Source organism: Arvicola amphibius, chromosome 4 (genome assembly GCF_903992535.2).
Source record: "Arvicola amphibius chromosome 4, mArvAmp1.2, whole genome shotgun sequence".
In the NCBI taxonomy this organism is placed as follows: domain Eukaryota; kingdom Metazoa; phylum Chordata; class Mammalia; order Rodentia; family Cricetidae; genus Arvicola; species Arvicola amphibius.
In genome coordinates this window covers 70456867-70475610 of record NC_052050.1, presented here as the reverse complement: position 1 = coordinate 70475610, position 18744 = coordinate 70456867, and the positions used below count along the sequence as shown (strand labels likewise).

General features: G+C 45.7%; 1 protein-coding gene across 1 annotated transcript in view; it reads right to left on the bottom strand.

The window, feature by feature from the left end:
- Rufy1 (RUN and FYVE domain containing 1) overlaps positions 1-18744 on the bottom strand; it is a 48502-nt gene that overhangs the window by 18958 nt on the left and 10800 nt on the right. The window contains exons 2-11 of the mRNA XM_038327328.2: positions 17532-17705; positions 16233-16350; positions 15382-15483; positions 13170-13293; positions 11046-11107; positions 9356-9421; positions 5762-5831; positions 2530-2631; positions 1030-1146; positions 2-169 (exon numbers count right to left, since the gene is read on the bottom strand). Of these exons, the coding sequence (XP_038183256.1) occupies positions 2-169; positions 1030-1146; positions 2530-2631; positions 5762-5831; positions 9356-9421; positions 11046-11107; positions 13170-13293; positions 15382-15483; positions 16233-16350; positions 17532-17705 (1103 nt within the window). The remainder of the gene's footprint in view (position 1; positions 170-1029; positions 1147-2529; positions 2632-5761; positions 5832-9355; positions 9422-11045; positions 11108-13169; positions 13294-15381; positions 15484-16232; positions 16351-17531; positions 17706-18744) is intronic.

Sequence of the window (18744 nt, the reverse complement as noted above, 5' to 3'; positions counted from 1 at the left end):
CCTGAACTTTGTGAAACATTTGTAAGTTAATTGCTTTGACTTCCTCCAGCTGCTGGCGGAGGGCGACGAGTGTGTCCTGCTTCTCATGGGTGTCCTTCTCCAGTAACTTCATGGCGATTTCCATCTCGGTCTTCATTCCAATCTGTAACTCCAGCTCCTTTTCTAGTTCCTTTAAAGACACGGACGAGCAGAGTCTACTGAGAAAGAGCAGCGTCATATTTAGCTGAGGGGGAAGTCCCTGTAGGACAGGGCAGGCCTGCGAGACAGAGAAAAGCCTGACAGGATTCCTTTCATCCAACCTCACCCCCCATGCTTCCTGCTGGCCTGCCTTCTTTCCTCTGGCCCTCCCACCTTCCCTTTCCCTTCTTCCTGCTTTTCTTCCCTCTTCTCAGTTTTGGAAAGAGTTTAACTGTGTAACCTAGGCTGGCCTTTAACTCATAATCTTCCTGCCTCAGTTCCTGAGTTGCCGGGAGTACAGTACCAAGACACTAGCTATGCATCAAGTCAACAGAACACTGACTTGGCAACATGAGCCAGAGCTCTAGAAGCCAGGGTGTTCCCAAAAGGAAAACAAAAGCCAGGGTCCTGCAGGAATGCTTGACTTGTGCACCAGGAGACCTGACGGGGTAAGACAGCTTCTGAATGCTCTGGACTTTACCGCGGCACAGGCGCCACCATCCTGAAATGGTTCTTTCTGTTCTGGGTACCTCAGAGCACGGTGCCCCACATACATTCCAGGAAGCCAAGACAAGAAAGCACACAGGAGAACTAGGTTTGGAAAGGAACTGCAGCCACCAGTGCACAGAGTGAAGTAAGTGGCCAGAACCTATGACTGAGGAGATAGACTGGTCTCATAACAACCTCTAGAAAAGACTCATCCTTTGGGCACAAACACAAATGACAGAACCACAGTGTAAACACGAGCTGAGGACAGTTTCTGTCTCTAGGAGGGTCAGCAGGTGCAAGCAGGTTTATGTAGCGTGGAAGGCAGCTGATGAACTCTCGCTAAGGATGCTGGGTCCCGCTCACCAGTCGGACTTTCTTCTCCTCCTTCAGCTGCTTCCAGACATCGCTGTACATTTCATCCAGGCCCTGCCGGGTCTGCTTGTAAGTCTCCAGCTCAACTTTGGTGTCCTGCTTTGTTATCTGAATCACACAACAACACCAAGAATGACTCACTCTTGGAAAGTCAACTAGCAATAATACATTTCAAAATATGTCACAATTTTTTTTTTCCGAGACAGTTTTTCTCTGTTGCCCTGGCTGTCTTGGAACTCGCTCTGTAAAATAGGTTAGCCTTGAACTCACAAGATCCTCCTGCTTATGCCTCCTAAGTACTGTGATTAAAGGTGTGCACCACCACCCCTGGCTTAATTTTCTACCTTTAAAACATGATGAATCTTGAGCCAGCCATATATCTAATGACTCTTAAAGATATAACAACCTGAAAGATGAAAGATGCCAGCAGGCCAATATATCTGTGTATGGCTATGTAATACGACCGGTCTCTCTATGTACCTCAGGCAGGACTTGAACTTGTGATCCTCCTGCTTCTGCCGCTTGCATGCTAAGATCACAGGTGTGTGGCTAACAATGGTTTAGTTAATTTTATTTACAAGAGGACAAGAAATCCTGGTGGGAAAGGCTCGTACCACTGTGTGGTACACAAACCACACAGTGTTTGCTGCCAGCTTTATCTAGTACTGGGGACTTGTGGTGACTCAGACCTAATCTCTACAGCTGAACCACCGGTCTTACAGACAGCCAGGTGCACCTGCCGCGAAGGAGGAGCAAAGTGCCAGGGGAGTACGGGGAAAGAAAGCCACGCCCAGTCATGGAACCAGGGACAAAATGACAGCCCACTCAGCACTGAGCCAAAGTTAAAAAGAACAAACCGGAACTCTGGGGAACAAAGGCTGGGGGTTTCAGAAGTCTTAAGTGATCCAGGTGGCCTGTGAGTGACATGGGTAGGGACACCCTTTGTACATTCCTGGAAACTGGGACAGAGTTAAGTCACAGCTGGCCTTGCTATCTGCAGGCTCAGCACCAGCGCCCTCACTGACCATGGGGTGGAGATAGTGAAGACCACCTTCTGCACACAACAGACTCAGACTTTCTTCCCTAGACAGGCCAGGGTGGCCCATTTCCCTAGCTCACTTTATTTTTTTTCCCAATTTTTAAAAAATAATTATTTAACTTTTATTTTATAGGCATCGGTGTGAAGGTGTCAGATCCCTGGGAACTGGAGTTACAGACAGGTGTGAGCTGCTATGTGGGTGCCGGGAATTGAACCTGGGTCCTCTGGAAGAATGGCCAGTGCTCCTAACAGCTGAGCCATCTCTCCAGTCCCTCCACAAGTCACATTCAAGCATCCTGAAGGACATGCGATGCGTAGGCTATCTGTGACAGTGGTGCCATTTTATACCAGAGACTTAAGCCTTTCCCCATGATGTCAAGGGGCGTGACAGCCAGAGACTAGCGACGGTGTGGTGTGCGTGAGAACAATGCCCAGCCGTCAGGTCCCCTCACCTCCACACTCTTTTCGCTTCTTTGGCGAATTAATTCGTTCTGTTCTCTCAGCTGCTGCTGTTCTTCTTGCAGCGAAGAAATTCGGTCTGTTGCTGCTGAAAGCTGATTAAAAAAGATTTCTTACATTTTTTTAACATCAAAATTAATCTTGCAGTCCAAGTTAAGAGCTGACATTTACTTAGATTCTACACAATTTACAATGCATCTTAATGTTTGCTATTTTACTTGCTTGCTTTGAATAGGAAATGCACAGTTTAAACTTCCAAAGACATCTACGTAGTAAAACCTCTGCCACATACGCCTAGCTTTCTGTAATGTCTCCATTTCCCCCCATACTGCAAAGCTAGTTATTTGATGTTTCATGTGAGTGATAATTTATGTACACACACACAAAAAAAAAACCCTAGAGTTCAGACAGTCACTACTACAGGAACACCAAGCAGAAATCTGTTATAATCCAAAAATTTAGAATAGGTTTTTTAAAAAATTTTATTATTATTATTTTTTTTCCAAGACAGGGTTTCTCTGTGTAGCTCTGGCTGTCTTAGAACTCAGAGATCTGTCTGCCTCCCGATCAAAGACATGTGCCACCATTGCCTGGTGGTTAGAATAGCTTTTAATGACTTGAGAAGATACTTATACCAGTAGAGGGAAAGTTTGTATGGTATGCTCTCACTTGTAATTAAAAAAAAAAATCAGGCCCCAAATTTGTAAAATAAAGACTATTTTTGCTAATGGCATACAAAGGGATGATAAACATTTTTTTTTTTAATTCATTGTTCTTTCCAGGGGTGCTTTTGTTTTTTGAGGCAGGGACTCACTGTGTGGCTACTGGCTGTCCTGGAACTCGCAGAGATATGCAGAGATATTCTCCCCAGTAAGGACTGGGTTAATACTATGCGCAGCCACACCCAGCCCCGTTTGCTGCTGCTGCATGTGTCTGTGCACACTCACGCTTGCCTGTACATGCACGTGTGAATACTGGAAGTGACAGTGGGGTCTTCTCCATTGTCTCACCTTACTTTTTGAGGCAGGGTCTCTCACTGGACCTGGAGGGTGCTACTTTGGCTAGGCTCGCTGACCCGGCAAGGCAAGAGACTGATCTGCCTGTCTCTGCTTCCCAGCACGGCAGTTCTAGACACGTGCTGTCCGGCCTGGCTTTGACCCAGGTGCTGGAGATGCTGGCTCAGTTCCTCATGCTTGCAGAGTAAGTATTTTACCACTGACCCATCTCCCCGATCCCCACTTTCAGTTTCTTGATAAGCAGAAATATATTTTATTGTCAAGGGAGATTAAAGATTTTGGAGAAAAGAATCAAACTTAAATCATTAGAAACAGGCCCCAGAGGAACCCTTCCTCTCCTGAAATATGTCATCGTGGCTTAAGGGAAGAAAAGTTGGATTTGTTCATGAATGTGTCTAGCAAACGGATATCCTGGGAGGCAAAGGGGACGGAACAACGCAGAAGGCAGACCCCTCCTTCTTCTAGCTCCAGGCTCCAGTCTGCAGAGGAGGAAGGAGACTGGAGGAGGAGCAAGAAGCAAGTCATCCGTCCACTTTTTCCTCAGTGGAGGGATCCTGAGGCACTGAACTATCCTCAAAAACCCTTCAGTGTTCTCCTCAGACCCCCAGCTGACCTTTCTAAACAGCAGCTGTGCCTAAGAAAGACCTCGAAGGCCCTGAAGGTGTTCAGCTCCTTCCCAACCCCCTGAGGCGAATTCTCTAAAGGTCATCTTTTTTGTTTGTGTTTTGTTTTTTGAGACAGGGTTTCTATGAGTAGGGCTTGCTGTCCTGGAACTCGCTCTGTAGACCAGGCTGGCCTCGAACTCAAAGATTTGCCTGCTTCTGCCTCCCAAGTGCTGGGATTAAAGGTATGTGCCACCATCCCTTGCTCTGAAGGACATCTTTCCCTACAGTTACGTGCTGAAGAAAACACTCAGCCACTGCGTTTCAGGTGTCCACTCAGACTCCAGGTGAAGCATCCCACCTGGCTGGGGAGCAGTGCTTTGCTCTGAAGTCATCCAAGTCTCCAGCCCTCCCCAGTGCTGCTTTATGGGTATTTGTACCACAGTAAACTGAATCTCTACAACAAAATTACAAAATCTATGCATCACCCAACTTGGAGACATTAAAACAAGGCTTAAAGACATACCGCCTCCATAGGGCTCCAAGACCTGTCTCCCAAGCAAGGTACGTGTGAGTCCAGGGCTAACGGCAGTGGCTCCTACCGTGACATTCCCCTGAGAATACTGTCTTTGCACCTCTTTCAATTCACACAATCCTGAGCCCCTCCCTTGAAAGTCCCTAAGGAGCCAGTCAGCCTACAGTAGGCCTCATCGGGTCCTTCACTCACAGACCCTCCTAGCCCACTGCACCCTGCCTCCGTGCTGCGGGGTGTCCATTTTTAAGCCCATTCTCAAAGCTCTCCTCCTTCCTACTACCTGTGGAAAGCCTCAAGGCTGAGCAACCCCCCTCCTGCTAACAGGAGACAAGATGTGTCCACCAGGGAGACTGCCGGGCAGCGGGCAGCAAGCCTTCTTCCTCGGCCTCAGCCCTCCTTCTTCCTGTCCTTTCATTCTCTCTCTTCCTAGTGAGAAAGCAGAGAAAGACCATGCTGTGGGGAGACTGGATCTGTGCTCACTAGAGGCCAAAACAGGAGGGTGGGCTGGAGGAGGGTGGGCTGGGTGCCTCTCGGGCGGTCTGTGCTCTTGGGGGCAGCGGGGAAGCATGTGACACTACGGCAAAAGTGGGCAGAGAAGAAAACTACCATTTCCCATCTGCCCAATGGTACATTAACCAGAGGTGATAAACTGAGGTCGTCAGGAACTGCCTCAGGACCTGGTGTCTCACTACAGGTGGACATAAATGCTCCTGTGCAGCTCCAGCTGAGGCTAGCTCTTCTTCTTCCCAACAAGACGCTCTGGTCAGATGTACCAACATCCCATCTCTTTCTCTCTCTTTCTTCTTCTTGTACTATGTATTGAGCCTAGGGCCTCGTCTATACTAGACAACACTACCATGGCATCCTCTTTACTTTTTCTGAGACAGAGTCTCGTTAAGTTGTTCAGGCTGGTTTTGAACTCACTCTCTAGCCCAGGCAGGCTTTGAACTTGTAATCCTCCTGGTTCAACCTCCCGAGTAGCTGGAATGACAGGCCAGCTGCCACCAGGCTGACTTATACCACTTCTCTGAACCTTGGGTCACTCTATTTTGTTTAAGCAAAAGTTACAAACCTCTTCTTGAAGCTTTGAGTTCGTCTTTTCCAAGCCATCTATCTTGGTCTGAAGATCCCCAACCGTGCAGCTGGAGAGAATAAACACATGGGGTCAGTCTAAACTTAAAGCAGTGGACTGTTTCCCAACTGGTGAATGAGAAGGGGGAATCTTGACTTCCTCCATGAAAGGGAGGCACAGGACTGCTCAGAATTCTGAGGTAGAAACTCAGTTTGTGTTGATACTGAAATAACAACAATCAAAAAGCACTGTCATCTGGGCGGTGATGGCACGCACCTTTAATACTAGCACTTGGGAGGCAGAGGCAGGCAGACCTCTGTGAGTTGGAGGCCAGCTTGGTCTAAAGAAAGAGTTCTGAGGCAGTCAGGTCAACACAGAGAGACCTTGTCTTGAAAAGTCAACAAAACACTAAACAAAACAAAACAAAAAACCCAAACCCACTGTTAATAAATCTCACCCTCCAAACAGTCTACCTATCCCATTACTTGGTCAGCTCCAACATAACTGATGGTGAGAATCAAAACTGTATTGGCAGCCATATTAGACCTTTATGTTTTGTTTTCCTATTTGAGACAGTATTTCTCTGTGTATCTCTGGCTGTCCTGGAACTCACTCTGCAGACCAGGCTGGCCTCAAACTCAGAGATCTGTCTCCCAAGTGCTGGGATTTAAAGGCATGCAGGCTGGCCTCAAACTCAGAGATCTGTCTCCCAAGTGCTGGGATTTAAAGGCATGCAGGCTGGCCTCAAACTCAGAGATCTGTCTCCCAAGTGCTGGGATTTAAAGGCATGCAACCGGCATGCAACCGCCATGCCCAGTCAAGACCATCAGGCTTGAGGGTGTCTGATCCCCTGGAACTGGAGTTACAGGTGATTATGAGCCTTCACTCACTGAGCTATCTTGCCAGTCCCCTTTAATATTTTTTGTTTGTGTGTACTTTTGTGTGTACGTACATGTGTAGGCCAGAAGCTGACACTAGGTATCTTCCTAAATTGTTCTTCACTTATTTAAAAAGATTTATTTTAGCTAGGCAGTGTGGCACACACCTTTAATCCCAGCACTCAGGGAGGCAGAGGCAGGTGGATCTCTGTGAGTCTGAGGTCATCCTGGTCTACAGAGTGAGTTCCAGCCAGAGCTACACAGAGAAACCCTGTTTTGTTTTCTTTTTCAGCTTTATTTTTTATTTTTTATTTTGGTTTTTCGAGACAGGGTTTTGCTGTAGCTTTGGAGCCTGTCCTGGAACTAGCTCTTGTAGACCAGGCTGGACTCAAACTCACAGAGATCCACCTGCCTCTGCCTCCCGAGTGCTGGGATTAAAGGCGTGCTCCACCACCACCAGGCTCAGATTTATTTTTATGTTTATGTGTTTTGCCTGTATGTATTTCTGTATGTGTACCTAGCAGCTAAGGGGGCCAGCAGAGGGTATCAGGGCTCCTGGTACCAGGGCTACCATGCTACACATGGTCCACCCATGTGGGTGCTGAGAACTGAACTCAGGGCCTTTGCAAGAGCAGCCACTGTTCGTGACTGCTGAGCCATCTCTCCAGTCTCACCCACTAAGCCTTCTGGACAAGGCCTCTCACTGAATGCCCAGCTCGCTGAGTTCAGGCTAGAATGGCTGGCCAGAAAGTCCTTAGGATGTGCCTGTCTCCATGTCCCCAGAGCTGAGGTTACACGTGTACATGGCAGTGCCCAGGGTTTTATGTGGGCACTGGAGATCTGAACTCAGGTCCTTGTGCATGTGCAGCAAGCTCCTCACACACCGAGCCACCTCTCTAGCTGCAAGACGGATTTTTAATTATTTGTTTTATGTATATGTAAATTTTTCCTACATGCACATCTGTACTAAATGTGTGTCCTGACCCCTGCAGAGGTCATAAGAGGGTGTCTGATTATGAGCCAGCACACAGATGATGGGAATTGAACCTGATGCTCTGGAAGAGCAGTCAATGCTCTTAACTGCTGAGCCGTCTGTCTAGTCCTGCAAAGCTAATTTTTAAGTCTTACTTATACTTTCCTACATTTTGAAACATTGTTTTTTAAAAATAGTTTATTAATTTTTTAAAAGATTTATTTATTTAGGCTTTTTGAGACAGGGTTTCTCTGTGTAGCTTTGTCTTGGAACTTGCTCTGTAGACCAGGCTGGCCTCGATCTCACAGAGATCCACACCTGCTACTGCCTCCTGAGTGCTTGGATTAAAGGCTTTTGCCAACACACCCCGCCTATATCTATCCGTCCGTCCATCTGTCCATCCGTCTGTCTGTCTATCTATCTATATTTATTTATTTTGGTTTTTCGAGACAGGATTTCTCTGTGTAACAGCCTTGGCTGTCCTGGAATTTGCTTGGTAGATCAGGCTGGCCTCAAACTCACAGAGCTCCACCTACTTCTGCCTACCAAGTGCTGAGATTAAATGTGTGTGCCACCACTGCCCAGTTTAGATTCATTTTTATGTGTATGAGTGTTCTGAATATATGTGCCATCATGAATATATGTGCTCTACATGTGTGCAGCACCTAAGAGGCCAGAGGGCGGCGTTAGATTCCCTGGAGCTCTGGGCTACTGTGTGGGTGTTCTGCAAGAGCAACGAGTATTCTTAACCATTTAGACACTGCTTCAGCCACTTTTTAAATATTTTACATTACTTTTATACTGTAAAAAATGTAAAGAATCTGCAAACAATAGGTTTGATGATAGCATCATCAGTCCTATGAGGAAAGCAGGAACTTAGCTTCTGGGCTATATGCCAGACCATCTTTGTTGTAAGCATTTTAAATGCATCAGCTCACTTAATTTTCCCCATAACTGGAAGAGGTAAATTATTCGGTTAGATGATTAAACCTAAGCATTTATTTTAAGGAACTTAAGTATATGCATGCATGCATGCATGCATGCATGCATGTATGTATGTATGTATGTCCTCTCTTACCCAACCTTTTCTTTTCTTTTCTTTTCTTTTCTTTTCTTTTCTTTTCTTTTCTTTTCTTTTCTTTTTGGGGGAAGAGTGATGGGATGGGTGTCTCTGACTCACAACCCCAGACTCCCCCTGCCTTTTTTTTTCTTTCTAATTTTAAGGTTTTAAGCCAGATAGTGGCGCACGCCTTTAATCCCAGCACTGGAGAGGCAGAGGCTGGTGGATCTCTGTGAGTTCCAGGCCAACCAGGACTGCATATTCAGACCCTATTTAATACACACACACACACACACACACACACACCATCTGTGCAGGTGTCGACAGAGGTCAGAGGTGCCAGCTCCCTCTGGAACTGGCAGTTGAGAGCGGCCTGAGGTGGGTACTGCGAACAGAACTCTGAGATCTCTCTCGTCCCTTCCTTCCTTCTTCATATTATTTGTTTCCTTTCCCCGAGGCTGCCTGCCCTGTGTATTTGCCTCTCTGTGCTGTACAAACAAAGTCAAGGAGGTGTCCAAAGCTGTTCATCAGGCAGGCGTCCTCTTCCAGGTCGGACACATGAATGTGGCTTGTGTGGTTACAGCTTTCTCTCGGCTTGGATAAAACTCAGTTATGATAGTTAAATGGTGGATCCCCTGCAAAGCTCAGTGCAATAACTGGAGCTGAGGAGGCGCGAGCCTTACCTTAAGTGCCGGTTGAGTTCTTCCACGTAATTTTTCTGATCAAGGACATCGGTAATTCTTTCGTGCCTTGTGAAAAGAGTACACAAAAATAAGGACTTCTTAAAGTCATGTCAAACCATTTGTTACGGTTCCCCAACTTCCTTTAGAAACCAAGAGGCAGTCAGAGCTACATATGGAATAAACAGAAAACAGGGCTGGACTGAGCTAGCAGCAGGGCTTGAGGACAGCTGCCCTGACAGCAGGGGCCCTGCAGAGATCGTCCCAGTCCCCAGACTACCTGGGCTGCTGCAGGGAGGACAGAAAGCCATGGGCCTTTGTGCATGGTGAACACACCTGCCTGCTGCATGCAATAGTTCTGGAAGTGGCTGATGACACAGTCCTACTATACTATACTTAAGGGACACTTAAGGAAACAAAGACTTTTCAGAATACAGGAGAGCAATCTACAAGCCAGGGACGTTTGAGTAAAAAAGTCATCTCCATTTGACAGTCAACCTTTTCTCTCTGATTAACTGATTCCTTTTTTAAAAATTCCAATAATTTAAAAATGTATGTGTTATTCTGGTGGTGATGGTGCACACCTTTAATCCCAGCACCCGGGAGGCAGAGGCAGGCAGATCTCTGTGAGTACGAGGCCAGCCTGGTCTACAGAGCGAGTTCCAGGACAGTTAGGGCTATTACACAAAGAAACTCTGTCTCAAAAAAGCAAAAAGTAGTATGTGTTTTCCTGTTTGTCAGTGTATGCACCATATGCAAGCATCTGTGGACGTCAGAAGAGAATGTGAGATCTCCTAGGACTGGAGCTACAAGTAGCTAAGAGTCACCTGATGAGGGTGCGCTATAAGACAACGCGTGTTCTTAGTCACTGAGCCAGCTCACTGCCCTTCTGTGACCTCTTTAAACATACGCTGACATATGTAGTTACCATTTCGTGCCCTTCAAACGTTACTGGGTCTGTTTCTCAGTTGCGATTGCTTTCTCTTCTTTTCTCTAGTCTTCATTTTACATAGCTCTCCCAGGTAACCCATAGTAATAGCTTGCTGAGTGTCCTTTTTTGGGTATATAACCATCATATCTAGCTAACATAAATGCAGTACATATATTCATGTACTATATGTTGAGCTATTTTGGCTTATAGAAAAGCAATACATATATTTCTTGGCATGACACTTTTCTCATTCCATCATCCTCCAGGCAAATTTCTCAAAGTCTACAAGAAGCTCAAATTTACTCTTTATGTCTCCATAACACGTAATGGTGTGATTCACTACAGATGTCCCATAATTCCTGTAATTCTTTACTAACAGAGAATCTCAAGATGTTCTGGATATTCAGCAAAATAAACAAAATAAAACTGAAGGACGGATGCAATGGTTCAGCGGGTAAAGACTTGCTGCGCAAGCCTGAGGGCCTGAAGGTGGGCGCAGAGCACCAGCTCCACTACTGCACGTGACCACAGCAGCTTCCTATGGTGAGGGGTGGGGCAAGGCTGGAATGGGCAGATGAGGTGGCACGAGAAGGGATCTCTCGCATGCACGCTCTATTCTGAACTCAACTCCTGAGACAGCGAGGACACACGCCACCAGCTTCACCTCTATAGTGAAACTAACTCAACAAATCTAAACTGCAAAGCAAAACGAAGCCCACATCTTGCCAGCTGGTGAAGAGGTACGAGCAACATGATACTCACTCTCTGCCGCTGTCCAGATCCTGCACGTCCTTCAGGTAGAGGGAAAAGTCGATCACTCCAACCTACAGAAACCAAGGTCCCAGGCTCAGACACACGGCAGTCTTCGTTCCTGCAAACCTGTGAGTCTGAGTTCGCATGTTCACTTCGCTATCGTTTATGCATCCAAAGGAGGATCATGGTATTTATAAAGAGCAGCAAATATTTGGGGGTCCAAAGTAACTTAATTTTAATTTTTTTATGTGCATTGGTGTTTTGCCTGCACTTATGAACAAAGTAATTTGAAAGAAAATGGGAGAGGAGAGAGCTCATGCTAGATTTCTAGGCTAAAGTGACACTTGTTTATCTGACACTTCTTTTTTCTTAAAGATTTATTTACTTATTATGTGTACAGTACATGTATCCTTGCAGGCCAGAAGAGGGCATCAGATCTTATTACAGGTGGTTGTGAGCCACCATGTGGTTGCTGGGAATTGAACTCAGGACCTCTGGAAGAACAGTCAGTGCTCTTAATCACTGAGCCATCTCTCTAGCCCCTTATCTGACACTTCTAAGTCCTTCTTTCTACACCTGTCTAGGTTGGCATTTTTTTTTGGGGGGGTCAACTTGACACAAGCTAGATTTATTTGCTAAGAAGGAACAATTGAAAAAATGCTTCTGTGGGAAAGCGTGTGGAATTTTCCTTAGTGATGATTGATGTGGGAGGGCCCAACCCAGTGTAAGTGGTGCTACTGGGCATGTGGTCCTGAATGGTATGAGAGGCTGATACGAACCACAACAATGACCAGAATGTTACAACAACCTAAGGATGCAGTAGTGGCACAGATACCTCAGCAGTAACCAACTGAACTAGCTGAAAACCACTTAACAAGAAGGAAATCATGCCTGGTACTAGAAACCTAGCCAACTACTCTGGACTAGTGAAGTCATGGATCTTGAGAGGAACCTACAACCACCACTTTACTAAACTAGCATAAATCCTAACTACATTCTAAATATTTATCCTTATATACACAGATAAGTGCAGTCCTCACCCCCATTAAGACAACTTCTCTTTGCAACAGATGGATACAATTACAGAAAACCACAACCAATCAAAATGTAGAGTTGTGGAGCCCAGTCTCAATGGACATATCTATAACACAAGTCCCGCTCTAAGGCTCAGGGATCATCGTGAAAGAGGGAATAGAAAAACTTTAAGAGTCAGAGAAGCAGGGAGTTTGCTGTGAGGTTGTATATCCTAGGACTGTCTGAAGCCATACTTATGAAGTCTCATCAACATGACTGCCTAAACATGAGCTGAACCAAGACAACAACAACAGACATGCTAATGTGCATGGGGAGTGTAGAGGGGGAGCCCGCGAGGCTAACATGCATGGGAGGTGTAGAGGGGGAGCCCATGAGGCTTCAGCCTACACAAAGAACTACAGGCAACTAAGGAATGCTGAGAGCTGGAGAAAGTCTTCCTCAGAGAAAGCATACCAATTGTTTATTTAATACTAAATGATCAGCCCTAAAAACACACAAGTAACGTTATACAGACGGAGCAGGTTATATTTATGTATTCAGGATTGCACACACACGCTGTTTTTTTTTAAGGGAAGGCAACCTTCAAAGAAAGAACAAAACAAACAAGCAAAGAGCCAACTTTGTGTTTTACTAAACTGTGGTCCAAACAGGAGGATGACCGTCTCCCAGCTCAATCTATGCGGAACACAGGCCTGGGAGGAGACAAAGGCCCACAGGAAACTCAGTACAGTTTTCCCCCAAGCAGAAGCACATGATTCAGGGTATAGGAAACGAATATGACAGAATGACAATGGAACACAGCGACAGTACTGTATGGGAAAGCCACACACTAACTGTTCTGTTTGAGTTAAAACAGGTGCCAATCAAGTAAGAAATCTGATAGAATTCAATGTTCACTTCTAATAAAAATACAAATAAGAAAACCAGAATAAAACTCTGTATATATTTATATTTTTCAGAGATATCCATCTCTTTATCTATTTATGTATCTATCTGTTGAACCTGCTTATGTATCTATGCACCAGTGCATGCAGTGCAGATTTCATGTCAAAAATTCCTGGTCTGATTCATTCCATCAAAGCCTAAATCCCATATTACCTGAGAATCCAAGTCTTCTCCCTTTAAGCAGAGATTGGCATCCAGAACATTGAGTCCCACCAGTAGACCGACAATCACCATGCCCTCTTCCTCCATCATTAGTGCCTCAGGCTCATAGAACTCACTGCAAGAGACAGACAGGTGAGGGGGCTGCTCAGGAGTCCCTTTACCACTCACCCTCACCCCGGCCAGCGGCCTTGCCACCGCTTGGCTGCCACCTGGCTTCCTGCTCTACCCTGGAGCAAGGGACCCTCAGGGAGTTTCCTTCCTCCCACCATGCCAAGTGCTTCCTCTTCTGCTATAGTTAGATCCTAAGTGTCTCTCAAAGACCCAGGAGGTAAAGTTGCTCCCCAGCTTGGTGCTGTTAAAAATGTAAGTGGTGCCAATTGAGAGTTGCTAGGTTGCTGTGGGCGTGCTCTGAAGGGGGCATGACCTTTGCCTTCTCTTCCTCATTTTGTGACCAGGAAGTCAGCAGTTTTTATTCTACCTACCACATGCCTCCTTCACAATCTACTGCCTTACCAGAGGCATAAAGCAAGAGGACTTAAACTGTGAGTCAAACAAACCTTTTCTTTTTCTTTCACATAGTACATTTGTTTGTGTGGGATCATGTATGTGGATGCACATGCACATATGTGTGTACATGCCAGAGGTCAACCTCAGGCGCCTCAGAAGCTGTTCCTCAGACGACTACCTTTATTTTATAATTTTTTTTCTCTGTGTATGGTATTTTTCTCTGCATGAAACAGCTTCCGAGTCCAGTTTTTCAATGTAGGCGCTGGGGCCTGAACCTCACGCCTGCGACACAAGCATTTACAAACTGAGCCACCTCTCTGCTCTTTCTCTTTACCATCTGATTCTTTCAGGTGTTTTATGACAGCAACAGAGGGCTGCACTGGGGCCTAACAGGCTCCTCCTCTTAGATCCTGATCTCGTTCCTTCTCATCTATTCTTGGCCACTGTCTTCCGGCCATTCTGCTTCATGCCCCTGTGTCTTCACTGCCTTCTCTCTGCATATGAAACTTATTATCTGGAACACTGGTCACCAGGGCTGGCCTGGGAGGTGACAGTGGACAAAGGCACCTGCCAACAGCCTAAAAACCTAAGTTGATCTCTGGAACCCACTGGGCTGAAGGAGAGAACTTAGCTATGTGTCGTGGTACACGTCTTTAATCCCACTACTTGGGAGGCAGAGGCAGGAGGATCTTTGAGTTCGAGGCCAGTCTTGTCTATAGAGTGAGTTCCAGAACACCTAAGGCCATACAGAGAAACCCTATAAATAAAAAAAAAAAAAAAAAAAAGAAGAAGAAAGAAAAGAAAAAACCTGACTCTTCCTCAGTTTGTTCTCTGGCCTGTATATGTGTGCCATGGTATACATAATCCCCCAAATAAATAAACAAATTTATAAAACAAGTAAAACCGAAAATCAAAATAATCTGTGTTCAACAATAAGTCATGACTTGAAAATTCTGAAAGATCTGGGTCTAGGCTATGATGCAAAGGGTATTTTTATCTGAACTAGACAAGAAAATTAACTCTAGAGATTTCTGCCATATCAATTTTCAGTCTAGAAAAAAATCCTTTTTATAATTGCTAATTGTTTATACAGTCATAAATATAAAGAATGAGTCAGTCATAAATTTCACTGATAGCCACTATTAAGTTTTTTTTAAATTTACTTTACATGTATGGTGCTCTATCTGCATATATACCTGCAGGCCAGAAGAGGGCATTAGATCCCATTATAGATGGTTCTGAGCCACCATGTGGTTGCTGGGAATTGAACTCAGGACCTCTGGAAGAGCAGTCAATATTCTTAACTGGATATGAAATTTTCAGCTAGATTAATGTACCTATGTTCACTTACAAAAAAAAAATCACCTACTGTCCCTAGTTAAAAAAATATTTTATTCTTGTTATCATCTAGTTTAGTAAGTATCACTTTATTGAAACTTAATTAAATGGGTTGCCAGCTACCAAATTATAAGTATTAACATTCTGGGAGATTATCTTCAGAATTTCAAAGCTGTGAGTCTCATTTAAAATGCTTCTGAGATATCAGGGCTCAACAAAGAAACACTTCAAGCCTCAGAGCACTGAAGACTAGTAATGATTTCGATCTTAGCTCTTAACATTCTAGTTCCTTTATTTCTCAATGATCTACAGGCTATGCTGCAACTACAGAGTAAAAGACAAACACAATGTGGAATACCTTAAGAGATGCTTATTGTCTATGAGGACTTTCAGATAATCTGCCAGCTTCTTTTGCATGAGAGCGAGATAAAGCCAAGCTCTGCCTCTTCCCACGGCTGTCCTAGAAATCAGAGAATCAGACCAGTAAGACATAACAACAGCAACAAATACAGAAGAAAACAAATTATCTGGGCGATAACACACACACACACACACACACACACACACACACACACACAGAGAGAGAGAGAGAGAGAGAGAGAGAGAGAGAGAGAGAGAGAGAGAGAGAGAGAGAGAGAGAGAGAGAAAAGTTACATGGTAGTTTGGGGTTAGAGAGGTTCCGTGTGGGCAGAGAGAATGCTCACTGTACAAGCTAGGTAATTTTTGAATTTTGTACCACAGACATTTCAAGTGTTCGAGTATCATACGATTTCTCAGGCACAGGCTCATACATGCAATTTTATGTTTGTGCTAAAATACGATGTAAGATATACATCGTGGGCTGGAGACACAACTAAAATTTCCCTGATTCCCACATTCCACCTGGCGTGGGTGCTTCAGTCCTCTGCAAGAGTGAGGAGCACTCTTATTGCTGAGCCATAGCTGCAGCCTCAACAACAAATTTAAACTACGTGAACCATGTGGCCGGAGGCAACTGCTGTCTCTGTCCTGAAGAGCAGGAGTCTGAGGCCCAGGAAGTTTCAAGTCTTAAGGTCATGAGAATAGTGTGCAGCACAGGTGGGATTAGATTAGAGCCCCACTTGGGTATGGTTCCTGCCAGAGTGATCCAGACCAGAGGAGAATTGAGGGGAGGCAAACAGTAGAGAGTAAAGAGCAAGCGTTCAGGCAGTATCACTACTACTTACTCACTTTAGTTCTGGAAGATTCCTGACACTCGTAGCTATATCTGATGCTTCAGGGCAAAGTTTTTCCACCAGCTCCAAAGGACCAAAGAAAGATTTATTTTGGCCAATGAAACTCTTCTTAACTAAAAGGAAAAACAACACTGTTAGACACAAGAACAGGGTATAGTTTCTTCTGGGGGCCCATAGTCTCTCTTTCAAAAGCTAGGCAGTGTGACACAGCCCCACACTCAATTCTGTGAGCCAGACTTTTGGACTAGCAGCAGCCACAGAACAAATCAGCTCTGCTTTCCGTTGGCAGTGAGCTTCCTGTCATCGTGTTCTTTCTGCAAGAACTTGCTGCTTATGAACCGAAATCGGCGAAATCCGGCCACCTCTGTCCTGGTGGCGGCATCAGAGTGCTTGACTCCTAACTGTCACAGCCACTTCCCTACTGAACTGCCACAATAACCTAATTGCTTTTCCTAGTATCTTCATGTCCCTACCCTTATCATTTGTTCTCAATTTGGCGAAGTTTTTTTCTTTTCTTTTTTTTTTTAAGATTCAGACTAAGTCACATTTCCTCCTCAAACGCCTCCAAACTCACTTAGAAGAAAATACAGCTCCCTGTCATGACCTCTTAAGGGCCTGTATGATCCAGCCTCTCCCTGTTTCCCAGGTCTCATCTCCCATTCTTTCATCCCACACTTCTTGGTTACCACGTGTCTGCCTCAAGCCAAGGTCGGTCTCACTCAGGACATTTGCACCTTTGCAGCTATTTCATTTTGTCTCTTGTGCTAGGAATGTTGTGGACTCAAATCTCTGCAGGGTTCTCTTGTCCTTAAGTCTCAGCTCACAAGTCAAGCCTGCAGAAAGAACTTTCCTTCGTGCGTCTGAAATACCCTGACTTCATTCCCTATCATCTTACTTGTTTTGTTTCCCTGAACTGGTAGTATTTTGTAATTCTGTGTTTCTGTCACTGTCTTGGCCTTTAAAACTATGTTCCCCACGGCCACCGACGGCCACACGTCCTACTAATGGTGCACCTGCTGTGTGCCTCGTGCAGCCTAGGGACTGGAATGACATGTGCTGCCAATGTAAAGCACGGCAGATTTTAAGCCTTACTATTAGAAAGTGCCAACCAGAGAACTAAGAACGGTTTTTACGGCTGGCAGTGCCATTTGCACTGGACAGCACTGCTCTAGATCATAGGGAACCTCTCTGTTTCGTACGCTCCTCTCCTCTTTACACCCATCACAATGCTTGGCACTAGCGAGAGCAAAGACTTAGCCCAAATTCCCATGCTCCTAAGCGCCCCCAGGCTCACCTTTCAGCCCATGTTTGAGGCAATGCTCCATCACTACAAAGAACTGCTGCAGGGGGGCGTGGTCTGCATCCAGACTGCGTCCCAGGCTAAGGGCAGACTGGAGTAAGACCTTAATGCTGAGCTTCATCATGTGCATCAGGTTGGCACGCTCCTCCATCATCTGGCCCTTGGAAGCTGCGGGCGCAAGCAAGGACAGATACGTTAGTGGGCTGAGACGGGTGTGGAGGTGAGAGGGGTCAGTGGCGCGGCAGAGGACCAGGGGCTTGCTCAGGGTGAGGACGCACTGGCGGGAGGATATCCAGGACCCGTAGTCAAATCGCAGTCCATCTCTGCTGGCCACAGCTCCTACGAAGCCACCTGGGCTTTGTGTGGAATCAGAGACCGATGCTTCCTTGCGTTGCTAGAGCAATAACTCTAGCAAGACTCGCCGCGATTGGTTTCTTCCCTGACCAATGAGAGGACGCAAAGTCTAGGCTACCTTGCCCCCAAGCTAGAAGGCATACAGAGGAAGTGCTCCGCCCTCGACCTCTCCTATTGGACAAACCCAGCTCAGAACCAGCCACAGAGGAGGACAGCCATTTTTTACTATCTGACCTTAGACCGAGTAGGAAAGACACTTGCCTCACCGGGATTCGGGATGTCCTTATATCCTACTATGCGTGCCTTCAGGAAAGCGCCCTCCCTTCCTTTCTAGACCCTAAGCCTTCGTCCACGACGTGTGGCTATTCTATGTTTTGCACTCATTTAAAAAGTTCGTCAGAAGTACGTTCATTTCTACTATATTCGTCTTGTCATTTTGTTTGGAGAGTTAAGAGTCCGTCTACAGCTGGTATGGGACAGCTAGAACAAGTGCTTAAAAAATGTTCGCTTAAGCCCACGAAAACGACATGCTAGAGTTGGAAAAGTTTAGACTCCAGGACGGGAGAGATGGCTCTGTGGTTAGAACATGTACTGCTCTTTCAGAGAACCCAGGCCTACCACCGCCTGTAAGTCCAGCTACAGGGCATCTTGCGCTGTTTCCTGGACTCTGTAGGCACCTGCACATACCTCCCTTCCCCCATATACACACATAATTAAAAATAAAAAAACAAATCTTAAAAAAAAAGTAGACTCCAAACTAAAAGCCCCCACAGGTGTACTAGATGCAGGGTGAAGGGGTCTCCCCGCGGTGTGTTCCTGCCTTTCAACCTGCGCCACCCTTCAATCTTGTCCA